The sequence below is a fragment of the Gavialis gangeticus genome, unplaced genomic scaffold, assembly GCF_001723915.1.
Source record: "Gavialis gangeticus isolate Ggan-Ray unplaced genomic scaffold, GavGan_comp1, whole genome shotgun sequence".
Classification (NCBI taxonomy): domain Eukaryota; kingdom Metazoa; phylum Chordata; order Crocodylia; family Gavialidae; genus Gavialis; species Gavialis gangeticus.
In genome coordinates this window covers 72,937,693-72,951,889 of record NW_017729033.1, presented here as the reverse complement: position 1 = coordinate 72,951,889, position 14,197 = coordinate 72,937,693, and the positions used below count along the sequence as shown (strand labels likewise).

The 14,197-nt window shown below is 46.9% G+C and overlaps 1 protein-coding gene across 1 annotated transcript in view; it reads left to right on the top strand.

The window, feature by feature from the left end:
* LOC109303661 overlaps positions 1–14,197 on the top strand; it is an 82,065-nt gene that overhangs the window by 52,780 nt on the left and 15,088 nt on the right. The window contains exon 6 of the mRNA XM_019525867.1: positions 1,258–1,322. Within this exon, the coding sequence (XP_019381412.1) occupies positions 1,258–1,322 (65 nt within the window). The remainder of the gene's footprint in view (positions 1–1,257; positions 1,323–14,197) is intronic.

The following is a 14,197-nucleotide window of genomic DNA, read 5'->3' as shown; positions in this document are numbered from 1 at the left end:
CCCCATCGTCCAAGTCACTGATGAAGACGTTGAACAGCGTGGGCCTGAGGACCGAGCCCTGGGGGACCCCGCTGCCCGCATCCTTCCAGGTCATCTGTTTGTTAACTGTGGATTTGTTAACTCTGGATCTGTTTAACTTTATATGTTTGTTAACTCTGGATTTTACAAATTCTATATATATATATATAAAGGGCTTAGTCCATCTGTCTGAGTGTCTGTCTATAATGCTCTTGGGGGCGTGGCTCCCAGCAGGGCGTGGCTGCAGCCAGTGCTGCAGCCAGAGCAGTGGGGGTAGGGGGCTGTGTGGTGCAGGGCTGGATGTAGGGGTGGGGAGGTGCAGGGCCGGGTGCATAGTGACCAGATGTGGGAGGGGGGTAGCGGGCAACTGGACACGAAGCAGCAGCGCGAGGCAGTGGGTGGTGGTAGGGGTAGGTAGTAGCAGCTGGACACAGAGTGGTATGGAGTGCTAGCTCCCCCCCTCCCCACTCCACATCCACCAATGTGGGGCAGTGGGTGGTGGCAGCAGCGGTGGTGTGCAAACTTCCCTCCCTCCACTCTGGGAGACGGCGGCATTGTGGGGTGGTGGGTGCCAGTGCTGTGTCTGCACCCCCCAATCATTGATGGGCAATTCGCTAGTAAAAAATAAATGTCACCTTTTTACTTCAATTCTGATAATTCGAACAGACATATTCATGCAATGTACTTGTTTCATGGTGTCATTTGCCCTTTCATTCTCTCTAGATCTGAAAAGCCCAGCAATCAAGTTCCCAGTTGTTCTAGTTTCCCTTTGACAACATCTATTATGTTGTCATGTGTTGGCAATTAAAAATATTCAGCATATTGAAAATAGGAAATGTGGGTATAGTCTGTACTGTATATGACTTGTTTGTTATGCTGTTGGTGCTGGGATTATTAGATTTGATTCTTCAGAGGCTCTGAAAAGCTTTACCCACTCAGCATAGTCTTTTTGAAGCTGGGGGTACTCATAGCACATTAAGTGAAGCATATGTGTCGGGGTGGATTTGTAAAGGTATTGTGGTGCTTAAGGATGCAGATGAGTACGTTTGAAAAACTCCACTAGTCATCTAGTGGCATCTTTGGGTGCTTGAATACCTAGGAAAATCTGGCCCTATGTCTTTGCAGGATCCTAACATTTAACCTATTTCTAGAAACCCATTATCAGTTTATCTCTTTGCCAATACTTTTTATTAAATTTCACATTGTTTTTGGATGTACGTTTTTATCTTTTTCTTGCAGGACTTTGATTCTACTCTTGCCGATGCACTCTTCAAACAATATCATGGAACATGCAACTTCCTTCGGTAAGTTTTCTTTCATTAATATTATGGCTAGATATGGGAGGTATGTGGGCCTGAATTCTATCAATCAGTTCAGTTTCATTGAGAGAGACTTAGAAAACATCCAAGCATGTTAACTTTTTCTTTCTTGTTGGTGCTTTCATGGACTGAAGCCCATGGAAGTAAGTGGAGTCTTTCCATTGATTACTAGGGCTGTGTGAAATTTTGGCAGCCATTTCATTTCGGAGGTGTTTTGGGCTGTTTCAGCACCCAAAACACCAATGGAAGGCTTCAAAACGTTTCAGAAATGTTTTGGAGAATTTTGGCATTTTGGAGCTGGGTGTGCAGGGAAGCAAAAACTAAGAAGAAAGGGGGGGAAGAGGATGGGAAGGACTGTTCTGATACTGGCATCTAGCTCCTGGTTCAATTCCCCAGCTCTCTGATCACTTCTCCCTACTCTCTGATCACTTCCCCAGCTTTTCCCAAGAGGCATGGGCTCCCGGATTCGCGTGTCAGGTTTCAGCAGGCTGCCGCTGCAGGCTGGGACCAGTGGCAGCTGGTCAACACAGCCCATGCCGAACTCTGTGAAAAGTGTGGTGCTGCCACTGGCCCCAGCCTGCAGCAGCAGTCCGCTGAAACCTGGCGCACAGATGCAGGGGCCCACGCCCCCAGGGGGAAGAGCTGGGGAAATTGAACTGGGAGCTCCAGCTGACTGCTGGAGCTTCCCGAGCTCCCAAACAGCATGCAGCACCCTTCCAACCTGCGCTATGCCTGCGCCATGGAGCAGCTGCCCTCCTGCCCCCCCTGCTGTGTGGGGAGGCTCTGCCACAAGCTCCCAGAGGCCCTGATCACCACTGCTGCAGCCAGTGAGTGGGGATTTTTTCTTTTTCTTTTTTTTCTTTTAAGTGCCGAGAGGCTGGGGCTGGGCAGGGATGGGACCAGGTGGGGCAGCCATGCGGGGCTTCTGCAACTCCCCTCACTGGGGCAAAGGCAGGCACAGCTGGAGGAGTTGTGGGAGAAGCGCCCATGACTACCCTGCCTGACCCCAGCCTTCTGGCACAAAAAAGAAAAAAGTTCCGTCCTCACTGGCCAGACTCTTCCTGAGGGGCACAGGATCTGTGTGCAGGATGATAGCATGCTGCTGCTGCTGGCAATTGATACTAGTTTTGCTTTGAACAGTTTGAGATCCAGTTTCACAAAACCTCCTGCATCTCTCTCCTTGAAACTTGGCAGGATTCATGCCATCAGATGGGGCTACCATCCCTGCAATTTTCATCTAAATCAGGCAAGATATGACAAAGTTATAGGCATTTCAGTGATTCCCCATTATAGCCTATAGCTAAATCAGTGTTGAAACTCTGAAACAGATTTGGCCGAATCAAAATGGGACAGCAATCTGAAACACCAAAATAAATTGCTGTCTCTCTGAAACGCCAAATTCAAAACCAAAATGAAACATAGCTGTTTTGTACAGCCCTATTGACTACAGTGGCCTCTGGATCAGGACAGATGGACAGTAGAAGAATGCTCATAGATATTGTGTATTGATTCATATATTGAAACAACTTAATGTCTGGTGCAATCAGATGCCATTCACACATAAGTGTCTTGGGCAAATTCATGATGACTTCATGGAGTAGCTATATGTGGAATATAAGTGAGCTGAAAAAAGGAATAAATAGTGTTATAAAGGAACATAATGTGTGTCAGTTTAGCATTCAGTGGGTACATCTACCTGTGCATTTGCTCTGGGGTGGGTTTACTCTAGAGTAAATTACTCTAGAGTAAATTACTCTAGAGTGGACCCATCCTGGGCAGGCACCTACATGTGCAGGGGTGCGGGACAAGATCTGCTGCTGCTGGCAGCAGTCTGCTCCCACGCCCTCCAGCCATGCTCTGGGCCACTGCAGCAGCCAGGAGGAACTCTAGGCTCCCCCTGGGTGCTAGCCCAGAGACTGGCAGGGAACATGGTGCCAGGAGACAGCTGACTTCTGGCAGGGGATGGGAGATTGCTCCTTGCTCCTGGAGGGCTGCAGCACTGGGGGCAGGGGACTTGGAAAGATCCCGGCTGGATGTGCTCTGCTAGCTGCCCCGCTGGCAGATCAGGGTAGGGGTTTGGAACCTGCCCCTCCCCTGCAGCTCTTTCCAAGTCCCACAACTTGATCACCTGATCAGGGCATGGGGCTGAGACCTGCCCCTGACCAGGACAGTTCTCAGCCCCTGCTCTATGATTGCAGGGTGGGGGCCAGGGAGCTTGTTCCCAGTCCCCACTCCACAATTGCGGGGCAGGAACTGGGATTCTGTTCCCTCCCCAGCTCAGCAATTGCTCTCCAGCCTGTTCCCAGCCCCCACTCGTGATCACGATTGTGGAGCTGCAGCTGGGAGCAGTCTCCCCAGCTTCTGGTCAGTGATTGTGATCGGGGAGTTGGGGCTGGGAGCTCCCTGCTGCCTCCAGTGGCCTGGCAGCAGGCAGCTTCCATGAGCAGGGAACAGTCTCCCATCCCCTGCTGCCCAGTTGACTGGGAGCAAATTTGCTCCCAGTCACATGTCTGCACATGTGCTAATGTGCTGTTACTAATCACGAGTAAATTTCCTACTTGCATTTGCAGGTAGCAAATTTACTCATGATTAGAGCCAATTACTGCTCAGTAAGTGTCTGCGCATGTAAACACAGACACTTAATGTGCAGTAATTAGCTCTACTACACAGTAAATTATCTTGCATAGACACACCCAGTGGGTGTGAAAAGTAACTATAATTTATACTCCAGAAGAACAAAATGGATATGTAGCGAGAAATACAGCTAACAGCAAGGCATCGAATAGACCCATTTTATCATAGCTAATACTCATTAACCTTCAAGAGCAAATTGGATGCTTATCTTGCTGGGATCCTATGACCCCAGCTGACTTCCTGCCCTTTGGGTCGGGGGCTGGACTTGATGATCTTCCGAGGTCCCTTCCAGCCCTAATGTCTATGAAATCTATGAAATCATGTAAGCAGTTCTGCCCCTTTAGCATTTATTTATTTTACTTATATTACCTGGTTGGGTAATTGGCTGGCCATTACCCCAGTGAGGGTCGTGGAAGAGACCCAAAAGATGGTACGCCTGCCACTCAAGGGGTGCACTAGACAAAGCCCATGGCTGAAGGGGCCAACTCCGAGAGGGAGCAAGTCTGGTCCTCATGCCTAGTCCATGGTGAAGGTGAGATATATCACTGGTGAGATATATGCTACTATTGGATCATGGAAAAGAGACACAGGTTGCATCAGTTTAACTAACACATAGTTGTATTTCATTTTCTGTGTTTTCTAGTTAAATATTTTGCACTGAGGTTGGGGGGAGGGGGAAGGGTTGGTGAACGTTTTTCCAAAAAGTAAGTTTTTAGGGCCTTCTACTCCTTAGCACTGTTTGCCTTCCAACTCTGTCAGGTTTTAAACTTGCCCACTGAGTAACTTCATCAGTTAACAATATCTCCTCAACCAGAAGACAGTACAAGCTGTTCCGCATCCTCCAAACAGCAACATCTGGAAGGACAGTAATGATGTATATAGACTCCCAGCAGGGGTGGTGCAGGCACCTACCCTGGAGATCTTTAAAAGGAAACAGGATGCACACCTTGGTGGGGTTATTTGACTGAGCAGTCTTTCCTGCCCAGAGCAGGGGGGCTGGACCCAATGATCTCACAAGGTCCCTTCTGTCGGCACACCGCGGAGCTGGCAAGCCAAGCTCATGTTCGTGGTCACGGTGGGGCGGCCGGGTGGTGGCAAATTGGATACGGAACAGGCGGGATTTCTGGCGTGGAGTTCTGAGGCACGTAAGCGTAGTGGTTTTAAACAAAGGTGATTTATTTGACTTACGCTTAGAAGGCGTAGGTAGAGTTGCTTTCTTCAGTTACAGTAAATACAAATAACGGAGGGGTCCATTGGCCCACGGGGTTCTTAAGTGAGCCCTTGCTATCTAGCTGGAGCTAGGGGCAGCTGCTCAACTTAATAGTCCCAGGGCTGGTCAACGGCTCATTAAAGGAACAGAACGAACAACAAAACTGTAACGACGAAGAACAAAGACTGAGTCGTGACGCCAGTCCAAGTGGACAAATGGATGGTCGAATAGCTGTGCTGAGGTCAAGTGCCAGGTAGAAGAAGCCGAAAACCGTCGTCAGGGTAGTCAAGGGTGATCCATATCGTTGTCAGTAACCGGTGCTGAGATCAGTCATACGCCAGTAGAATCAATGCGAAAACTATTGTTGGGTCGTGAGGAGAGGACCTGGGGATTGAGATCCCAATCTCTCTCTGTTTCGCAGTCCCTGCTGAAAGCAGCCTCTGCTAACAGATCGAGCAGCTTTCCCTCTTCTCACAAGGCCAACGACCGCTCACACCTCCGACAACTAATCACTAACTCTCCCCCAACTCTCCACAACTCCACCTCACAACTCCCCCAACTCTCCACAACTACCACCCCACAACTCCACCCCTTGGTGGGGGCTCACAGGTCTTTATACGAATTTTAGTGACCAATCAGATCCTATCCTGCAAAGAAATTTCTAGTCAGATTATGTCATGCTGCAGAAAGACTGAGCGTGCGCCTGGTCAGGTTTTGTGGGCAACTGAGCATGTGCGAAGCTGAAAAGTAGGTCATGGATGACTGACAGGCCCAGGGGTCGAGCAGAGGGCATGCAGCCTAGGCTGTCTGCACATGTCAGGATCGACTCTCCTGTATTGGCAGCACACAAATCTAATAATTTTCATTGACACCTTCAAGCCCTAAACGTCTGTGAATCTGCGATATCTTAGAATCATAGGGCTGGAAGGGACCCCAAAGGATCATCGGGTCCGGCCCCATGCATGAGCAGGAAAGACATCTGGGGTCAGACAACCCCAGCAAGGTGACCATCCAGTCTTCTCTTGAAGGCCTCTAGGGTAGATGATTGCACCACCTCTGGGGGGAGCTTGTTCCATAGTCTGGACACCCTAGTTGTAAAGAAGTTTTTCCAAATGTTCAGCCTGAAACTATCTTCCAGGAGTTTGTGGCCTTTGTTTCTAATTTTCTCCTCAGAGTGCCTGGGTGAACAGTTGTTCACTGAGCCCCTGATGTACGCCTCTGATATAGTAGTAAGCCACAATCAGGTCCCTTCTCAGCCTTCTTTTCTTTAGGCTGAAGAGTCCAAGATCCCTCAGCTTCTCCTTGTATGGCTTGCTATGTAAGTCCTTGATCATAAGGGTGGCTCTTCTCTGGAGCCTCTTGAGCTTTAGCACATCCTTGTTGAAATGCGGTGCCCAGAACTGTACACATTACTCCAGCTGTGGCTGCACCAATGTTGAGTAAAGCAGGAAAATCACTTCTTTGGGTTTACTGGAGATGCATCGATTGATGCATGCCAGAGTTTTATTAGCCATACTGGCTACTGCATCGCATTGCCGGCTCATATTCATGCTGGGATCTGTTGTTACCTCCAGATCCCTTTCATTTGTAGTGCTGGTCAGGTCAGTGATACCCAGCCTGTGGGTGTGCTGGAGGTTCTTCCTTCTGAGATGCAGTACTTGACATTTCTCTACATTGAACCTCATCTGGTTCCATCCTTGGTTCTTACCTTTCTGAACATGTACTTCCATATTTTCATTCAAATGGTGCATAGAAAGTACCTTAGATTTTGCAGAAGCATCTCACTGTTGGCAGACTTAATAGTCTTCAGCCTACCCATAACTTCTTGAGTATTCACAAAAGTTCTATTTGCCTACATATGCAAATGGAGGATGCAGGTGTACTTGGAGCTTAGCAACTAACTGTCATGGGAAATCTTTTTAGCAGGTCCCTGATTTGACTCGCATGGCTCTTCATCTCATCAACAAGGAAAAAACTTTTAACTCCATCTCAGTCTGAAGGGTTCACTGAGGCAATGTTAACCTTTAGAGTGGTAGGGTCATGCCTCCCACCATAGTGCTTATCGACTGGCTGCATGCATCCCAGAATGTTGGTAAGGCTATCATTCAAACCCATGGGGAAAATGGCTCTGTAAATTTTCATCATAGTGTCTTCAGGACTTCGCCTGGAGCCTTCATATAGCCAATTGAAATCTGTTTCATACCCTAGCAGGCTTTCCTTGAATAGATCAGTCACGCTCCCTCTAGGAGGCCTGTAGCTGGACCTTGTTTTCCTTCAAATGACAGCTTGGAGATTGGAAACAAACTGTTCGCATTGGTTTAGAAGGGAATTCTCTCACTGGATGTGTCTACATAAGACATTTACTGCACAATACCCTAATAACACTGTGCAGTAGCATGGTGGTGAAAAACTGTTCTAATAGCCTACTGTGCAGTGTTATTAGGCTTATGCACAGTAAGCATCACAAAAAAACAGTGCACTGGTGCTACTGCACAGTAACTCTAGTTATTGTGCATTTAGTTAGTACTTTATTAAGCAAGTACTAAACTAAATGTGCAGTACCTAAGTGTAATCTTCTGTGCCTCTCCCCTGAGTGTTGCCCGTTTAGGTTCTTCTTGAGCCTCACCGTGGCTTCTTGGATTGCATGGCCAGGCTATTGGGAGTGGCCTTGGGTCAGTTCCCCAGGGGTCTTGCCTGCCACATCTTTGATGGTAAGTAGTTTTCTATCGGGAGGACGATGTCTGGTCCTGCCTCCCCTGGTACTTTCCCTCGGTCGTCCTTGCAGTTATTTCTTCTCATGGCTCCACCTCCCCTACACCACACTTAATGTGCTCTGGCCCCTCTGGGCCAGTTGGGGACACTGCTTCCAGTCCCCCCGGCTTCCTTCCTGCCAGGCCTTTTATCTCAGTGCCAGGTGTCTGCCTGGCCAATTGCCCTCAGCACAGTTTTATAAAGCATGCCCAGGTGGACACGGGAGTCGTTCCCAGCTCCTCCCGTCTCCACTGTGGGTCTTTCCTTTGATCTTCACCCGTGTCAGCTCCAGCTGCTGTGATTTCACTTTTGCCACAATCGGCCGCTGGCGCAGCATCCCATCACCTCTCCCCTGACTCAGGTAAGTTTCCACCACGCTAAGGCACATTAATAAACGGGTAGCTGTGCCCACTAAGTAGCAAATAGTCCCTCAGACACACCTACAGAGCAATGTGAAAGAGGTTTTCTGTGAAACTGACCCCTGAGCAGTTCCTTCTGTTATTAGTCATAGTCTCAACCATCTGGGATCTGTCTTTGGAAAAAAACTCTCTCCATTACCTCTAATATATTATGCCAAACAACCATTTCTGCAAATCATGTTTTATTCAGGTTCAGGCCATCTTCAATCATCTCATAGTATCAGACTGTTTTAAGAGACTTTCTCATGTTTTTCTACAAGTTAAAGAACTTCCATCTTCCTGGAACCTCATCAGTTTTGAACTTAAGGAAGCTCTAATGTTTAAAAATTGATGGAATTCTTGGTGACCATTACCTCTTCCAGAAAGTTCATTTAAATTCAGACCTTTATAGCAGAGCCCCAGAACATGGTCTTCTTTAAAGATAAGGTCAGGGTAGCATGATGTAGCAGACAGCGCAACAGATTGCAGCTTGAGAGATTTGGGTTCACTTCCTGGGTTTGCCATCCCCTACTCATAACCCTAGACAAGTCACTTTAATCTCTGTGCCTCTTTACGGAAGATGCGGCTAATGATACTCATAGGCCATTTCCAACTTACTGCTTAAGGTAGTCTCTGACATGCATCCACATTCTGAAGCCTCTGTTTAACTCAGGAAAAATGAAATGACATATGTTAGATGTGGTGAGAGTGCTCTCCTTTAGTCAAATTTAGCAAGACATTTAGAAAATGTATTGGCCTGTTGGTGGTGTTTATTGTAAAAGGACAGTGTATCTAGCCAGAGACTATACAAATGATCTGAAACAGCATCAAGTTCTGTTATAAATAGCAAATAAGGACGTTCCAGGCTTGTTTAGGTCTCTACTGAAACTATGATTCTCTGGGGTGTGTTCTTACATTGATTCTGCAACATGCCCCTGCCCCCATTAACTGGAGCCCCTTTATTTGAGATTTTTACTGAAGAAGACGCAGTGGTGGTTTTGCTTGCCATGACCTTGCCCTTGGTTGTAGGAGTCAGGGAGGTGTGAGAAGCCTAGCTACAACTAAAATGTATACTGCTGTTCAAAGGAATTCAATGTTACATGTATGGGGCATCTGTGCATTAGGACTGGAAACTGTATGTCCAGTACATCAAAGATCCATGTTTTTAGGAGGAATCTGAAATCTGCTATCCAGCATGTCTTATGAATAAATTATGCTTTTTTTTGTTTGGTTTCCCCATCCCCTCTTTTATCTTGTGCCTCATTATCTTCACTATGTCCTACCTATATCATGTTGTTGTTCATACAGAAGATTTATGATATATCTGAACGTACAAAAATACAAACAGACCATTATTCAGTATTTTTATTTCCTGGTAGTTGTCATAAAGTTTTCTTTTTCTGAAATTTCCTTTTCTGCATGGTATGACTGACCTTCTTTCAAGCTTCTTGAAATTCAGAAATATGATTTTTTTTATTGTAAGATTACTGGGATACTTTATACATGTCAGTGTTGTTTAATATTTCATTACCATATTTCTAGGTTGTTTTTGCTTCAATATTTAAGGTATATAAATCTGTTGTTAGATATATACGTGTAGGTATCATAGTGCATCAGGTAGTTCCTTCTCCAGCAACTTAATCAGCAGTTTGTGAGTGGGGTGCAAAAGGACCATTCCCAGGTGTAACTTTAGATACCCTAAGTGTTAAAACTCATTTAAACTTTTAATTCTTTCTTTTTTATTTAACATTAAGAAAAACTTGGGCAGTAAATTATGATAGACCTGCTTAGGAAATTAATATTTTAAGCAATTTTAATTTTCTAAATGTTTGGGCAATTAAGTATTTTTGTTTCAAACATATGCTATCATAAAGTTTTACACATTTAACACAAAAATTGTTCTTGTAAAATTCTGAAGAGGAATCAATACACTCTGTCTGTTGGAATATTTTTCTTTTGAGTATTGTAAATGTTGAGAGAGCCTAGGAGACTCAGCAAAAAAGAGAACTTGTCTAAAGCTGCTGCTGCTATAAATGCATTTTTTCCAGTCCAATTATCTAACTCTGTATTAACTCACAAGTGCTTATACACCTGTTATTGTCAGTGCTAGTGTGTAGTGAGGCACACAGCATGACAGATGAGAATGACAATGCATCTGTAATGCTTGGAATATTTTGTATTGCATAAGCTAAGTCACAAATGTAATAATATTAACAGTGGTACTGAAACTGCTTTACCTCCCCTCAGCATTCTGAGCTTAACTCTGGAAAAAAGAAAAACAATGAAGCAAAGACTCTCCAGATGTCTGGAGGCTCTGCCTGGCTCATGCTTCTCTCAGAGCTAGATTCAGTTTCATTGTCAGGAGGGAGATGGAGCTAAAGGAATGCAGCTGTAGATGGGCTCCTAGGATTTCCTCTCCAGTGGATTTTTTCAGTCCACCTACAGTTTGTACTATGTAGCCTTTAACTACTACCCAGGGCATGCTTTTCCCAATATTTTAAATGGGAAACAAATGAATGCTGTCATTAGCCACAAGGCTTTTTGTACATGTGCTTAAATGGGTTGCTAAAATATCTAATGGCTTTCAAAAGTCTGAAAAAGAAGATAGGTGGGTGTGGCAGGATACTGTTGGTGCCTGCCACTTTAAGAGTGGAGCCAAGCAGCCAACAGCTGCTTGATTCCAGTGGCCATTTTAGACCTCTGGCCACCTATATAAAGAGAACAGTTTTCTGCTGGCAGCCAGGCAGTAACATCACCTGGCTGCGAGGCTGAATGCAACACCCTGGAGGTAAGGGTAGGGGATGGTTTGGAGTCTCCTGGTCCTGGGCATGACCTAAAACTGCACCCTGCCGGGAATGGGTGGCCTGGTGAGGCTTGCAGTGGTGCGGGAGCCCCCATGAAATCGCAAGCCAGTTACCACCCCGGTGAAAGGTAAGTAGGGGCGCTTTAATCCCAGCCTTCACCTTTGGGTGAGTCATTTGACATTGGAGGTAGTTGGGGCCAGCCATGGCTGCCCCGGTGAGGGGTGCAGAAATGAGGACCCTAGTGAGAGGATGGCCCCAGTGAGGGGGCAGAGATGTGGAGCCCCAGTGAGGGGAAAACCAGAGGGGCTGGGAGCCCAGTATGTATGAGTGTATGGAGTTGCCCTGGAAGGGGCCAGGGCAAGCTTAGACCCAGTCAAGTAATTGGCTGGCCACTGCCCCAGTGAGGGTCGTGGGAGAGACCCAGAAGACGGTACGTCTGCCACCCAAGGTATGAGCTAGCTAATGCCTATGGCCTAAGGGGCCCGCTCCAAGGGGGAGCAAGGCAGTACAAGTTGTTGAGGCATGAAAGAGACCCTGTGAGAGGAGGTGGAGTGAGAGAGGCTCTAGTGAGAGGAGGGTGGTATGAATATGTGTGCGTCGGAGGCCTGACAACGAGGCCTAAGCTTGGTCCGGCTGTAAGCCGGGAGCATTGTTATCTGGATACCATCTGCAAGGCTTGGGCTGCAGTGTAGGGGAGGAACAGAGCCGCAGATAATGCCATCTGGCATCTGGCCAGAAATGGGCAGCTTCCTGCCTTAGTTAACAACAAGGCATGGCAGATGAGACAGGTGGGTGGTGTGCTCAAAGGCAGGTGGGGAAACTAGCACTGTGGCTAGTTGGGGAGTCCCACTTTGCCACAGTGGGATAGTTCAGAGTTATGAATGAATCATGTGAGGAAATATTAAACTGCTTTGTTCTCTTTCAAAATGAAAAGCCACTGACTTGATGGGTGGTTTACTGTTGCATTTTGTTATGGGGAATAAAGTTATGTTGCATGACAGAGCTTCTTCATAATAAGTCACTGAATTTGTACACCAAAGTTGTGGCAGTCTATCCTTTGGTGGCTGAGCTGAGTAATACTTGACTATAACTTGTAGCATATTATTTGAGGATACAAGGATGTCACTGAAAGATGCCACTGAAGGAAGCATTTTTATTCTGTTTTCTTATATTTGCCTTACACTTATGAGTTTATCTTAAGAGGCAACTTATCTGCTAAAATTAAAAAAGCAAACAGCCATAGGATCATAGGAAAGTAGGGCTGGAAAGGACTTTACAATGGTTATGGACTGACATTCAAAAAGCCTGAAGCTGAATTGATTCAGTCTTTGCAAGTTAGACTAACCTGCAAAGCTTGAACTGGTTTGGAGGTGGATAGACATTCCATTTTCATTCCAGAAATTCAGGCACATGCCTGCAGTGGCTCAGGCTAGAAGCCGGGGGGGGGCGCTAGAGCAGCCCTCCCTTCCCTTCTACAGTACTGAGCTGGGGGGGGGATGGCCAGGCCCCAGCAGGATGCTCTGATTAGCCCAGCAGGGAATTGATAAATATTTATCACCCCATTAAGAAAACAACAGAGGGACATTACCAGCTACCTGTTGATTCTGCCTTATGGCACTGCATGGACCTGGTCTGCTAGTTAATACCCAGATACCTCTCAGCAAGGCAGAGGAGAGGGGGAGATTCTTGCTTAGCAAGGATTTGGGAGGGGGAGGGGGAGGGAGCAGCCTGCAAGTCTCTGCTGGAGCTGCAGCCAAGGAGCAGAGGGGAGGGGCCAGCTCTACTGTGGAGCAGGGAGCCCCACCCAACCCAGAGAGCATGCTGGGATGCTGGGGGTATCTGGTTTAACTTAAACCAGCAAGGGGTCTGGGACAGATATTGCATAAATCAGTTTTACCCAAATCAGTTAAGTCTGATACTACATCCAACTAGGTTTATCTCAACCCGGTTTCAGCCATTTTCAAACTGGTTTATGTGCCCTGAACATTTGTTCTGTTACAGGTTTAAACCAGTTTCTGATCACTTAAACCAGTTTATGTGTAATGTCTATCCCTAACCAAGGTCATCTAATCTAATCCCCTGCTTAAGACAGGATCACCCATGACTAAACCATCCTGGGCAAGTGTCTGTCTAACTTGAAAAGAAACATTAACTACCACCCTTTCAGTAATACCAACTGACAATATTTAAAGTGCCATACTGGGTCAGACCAATGGTCCACCTAGCCCAGCCTTCTGTCTCCTGCCATGGCAGAAGTGGATGCTATACAGGGCATAGGCGATGTGGGGAGGGCGGGGGGGGCACATGCCCCCCCTGCCCAAGGTTGGCTCTCGACAGCCAGAGAGTGGGAGCACTGACAGAAGCACCAGCGACACTCCTGGTTTTGCCACCAGTGCTTCCAGGGTCAGTGATCAGCTGCTGGGGGCCCCCCCAACCCCCTGGTCAGCAATACATGAATTTGTCTAGTCCCTTTTTGGACCTGACTGTATTATCTCCCTCTACCATCTCCTGTGGCAATGAATTTCATAAGTTTAACTATGCGTTGCATAAAAAAGCTTTTCTTCTTATTTTAAACCTGTCACGTACTAAGTTTGTTGGATGCCCCTAGTTCTAGTAGTTTAAGACTTGGTGAATAATAGTTCCCCGATCAGGCAGGCCAGCCTGGGCCAAGGGCTGTCTGGGCCTCTGATCAAGCAAGTCAGCCTGGGCAAAAAAATACCTCAACTGCCACACCTGTAGTAAGCCCTCAGCTAACAACCTCTGCCCCAATTTAGGAACAGCGAGCACCTTGATCAGCCACTGGGAGTATCACCTATTCATTAGTACCAGCTGGGACGATGGGTTTCCAGGTCAGTCAGCAGTTCTGATGTAGTCAGCTGTGGTTAGTCTCCTGTCTCTTGAGCTCATTGATTTTCCTGCTACTGAATAATGGCAAAAGGGGCTTAGCTGCCACTCATTAGGGCAGCAGGTGGGAGTTGCTGTAGCAACTGATTGGGTCAGCTGACCGCCAGGGGGCAGGGCTTGGCCTTTATAACCAGAGAAGGCTGAGGCCAGAGGTCAGTT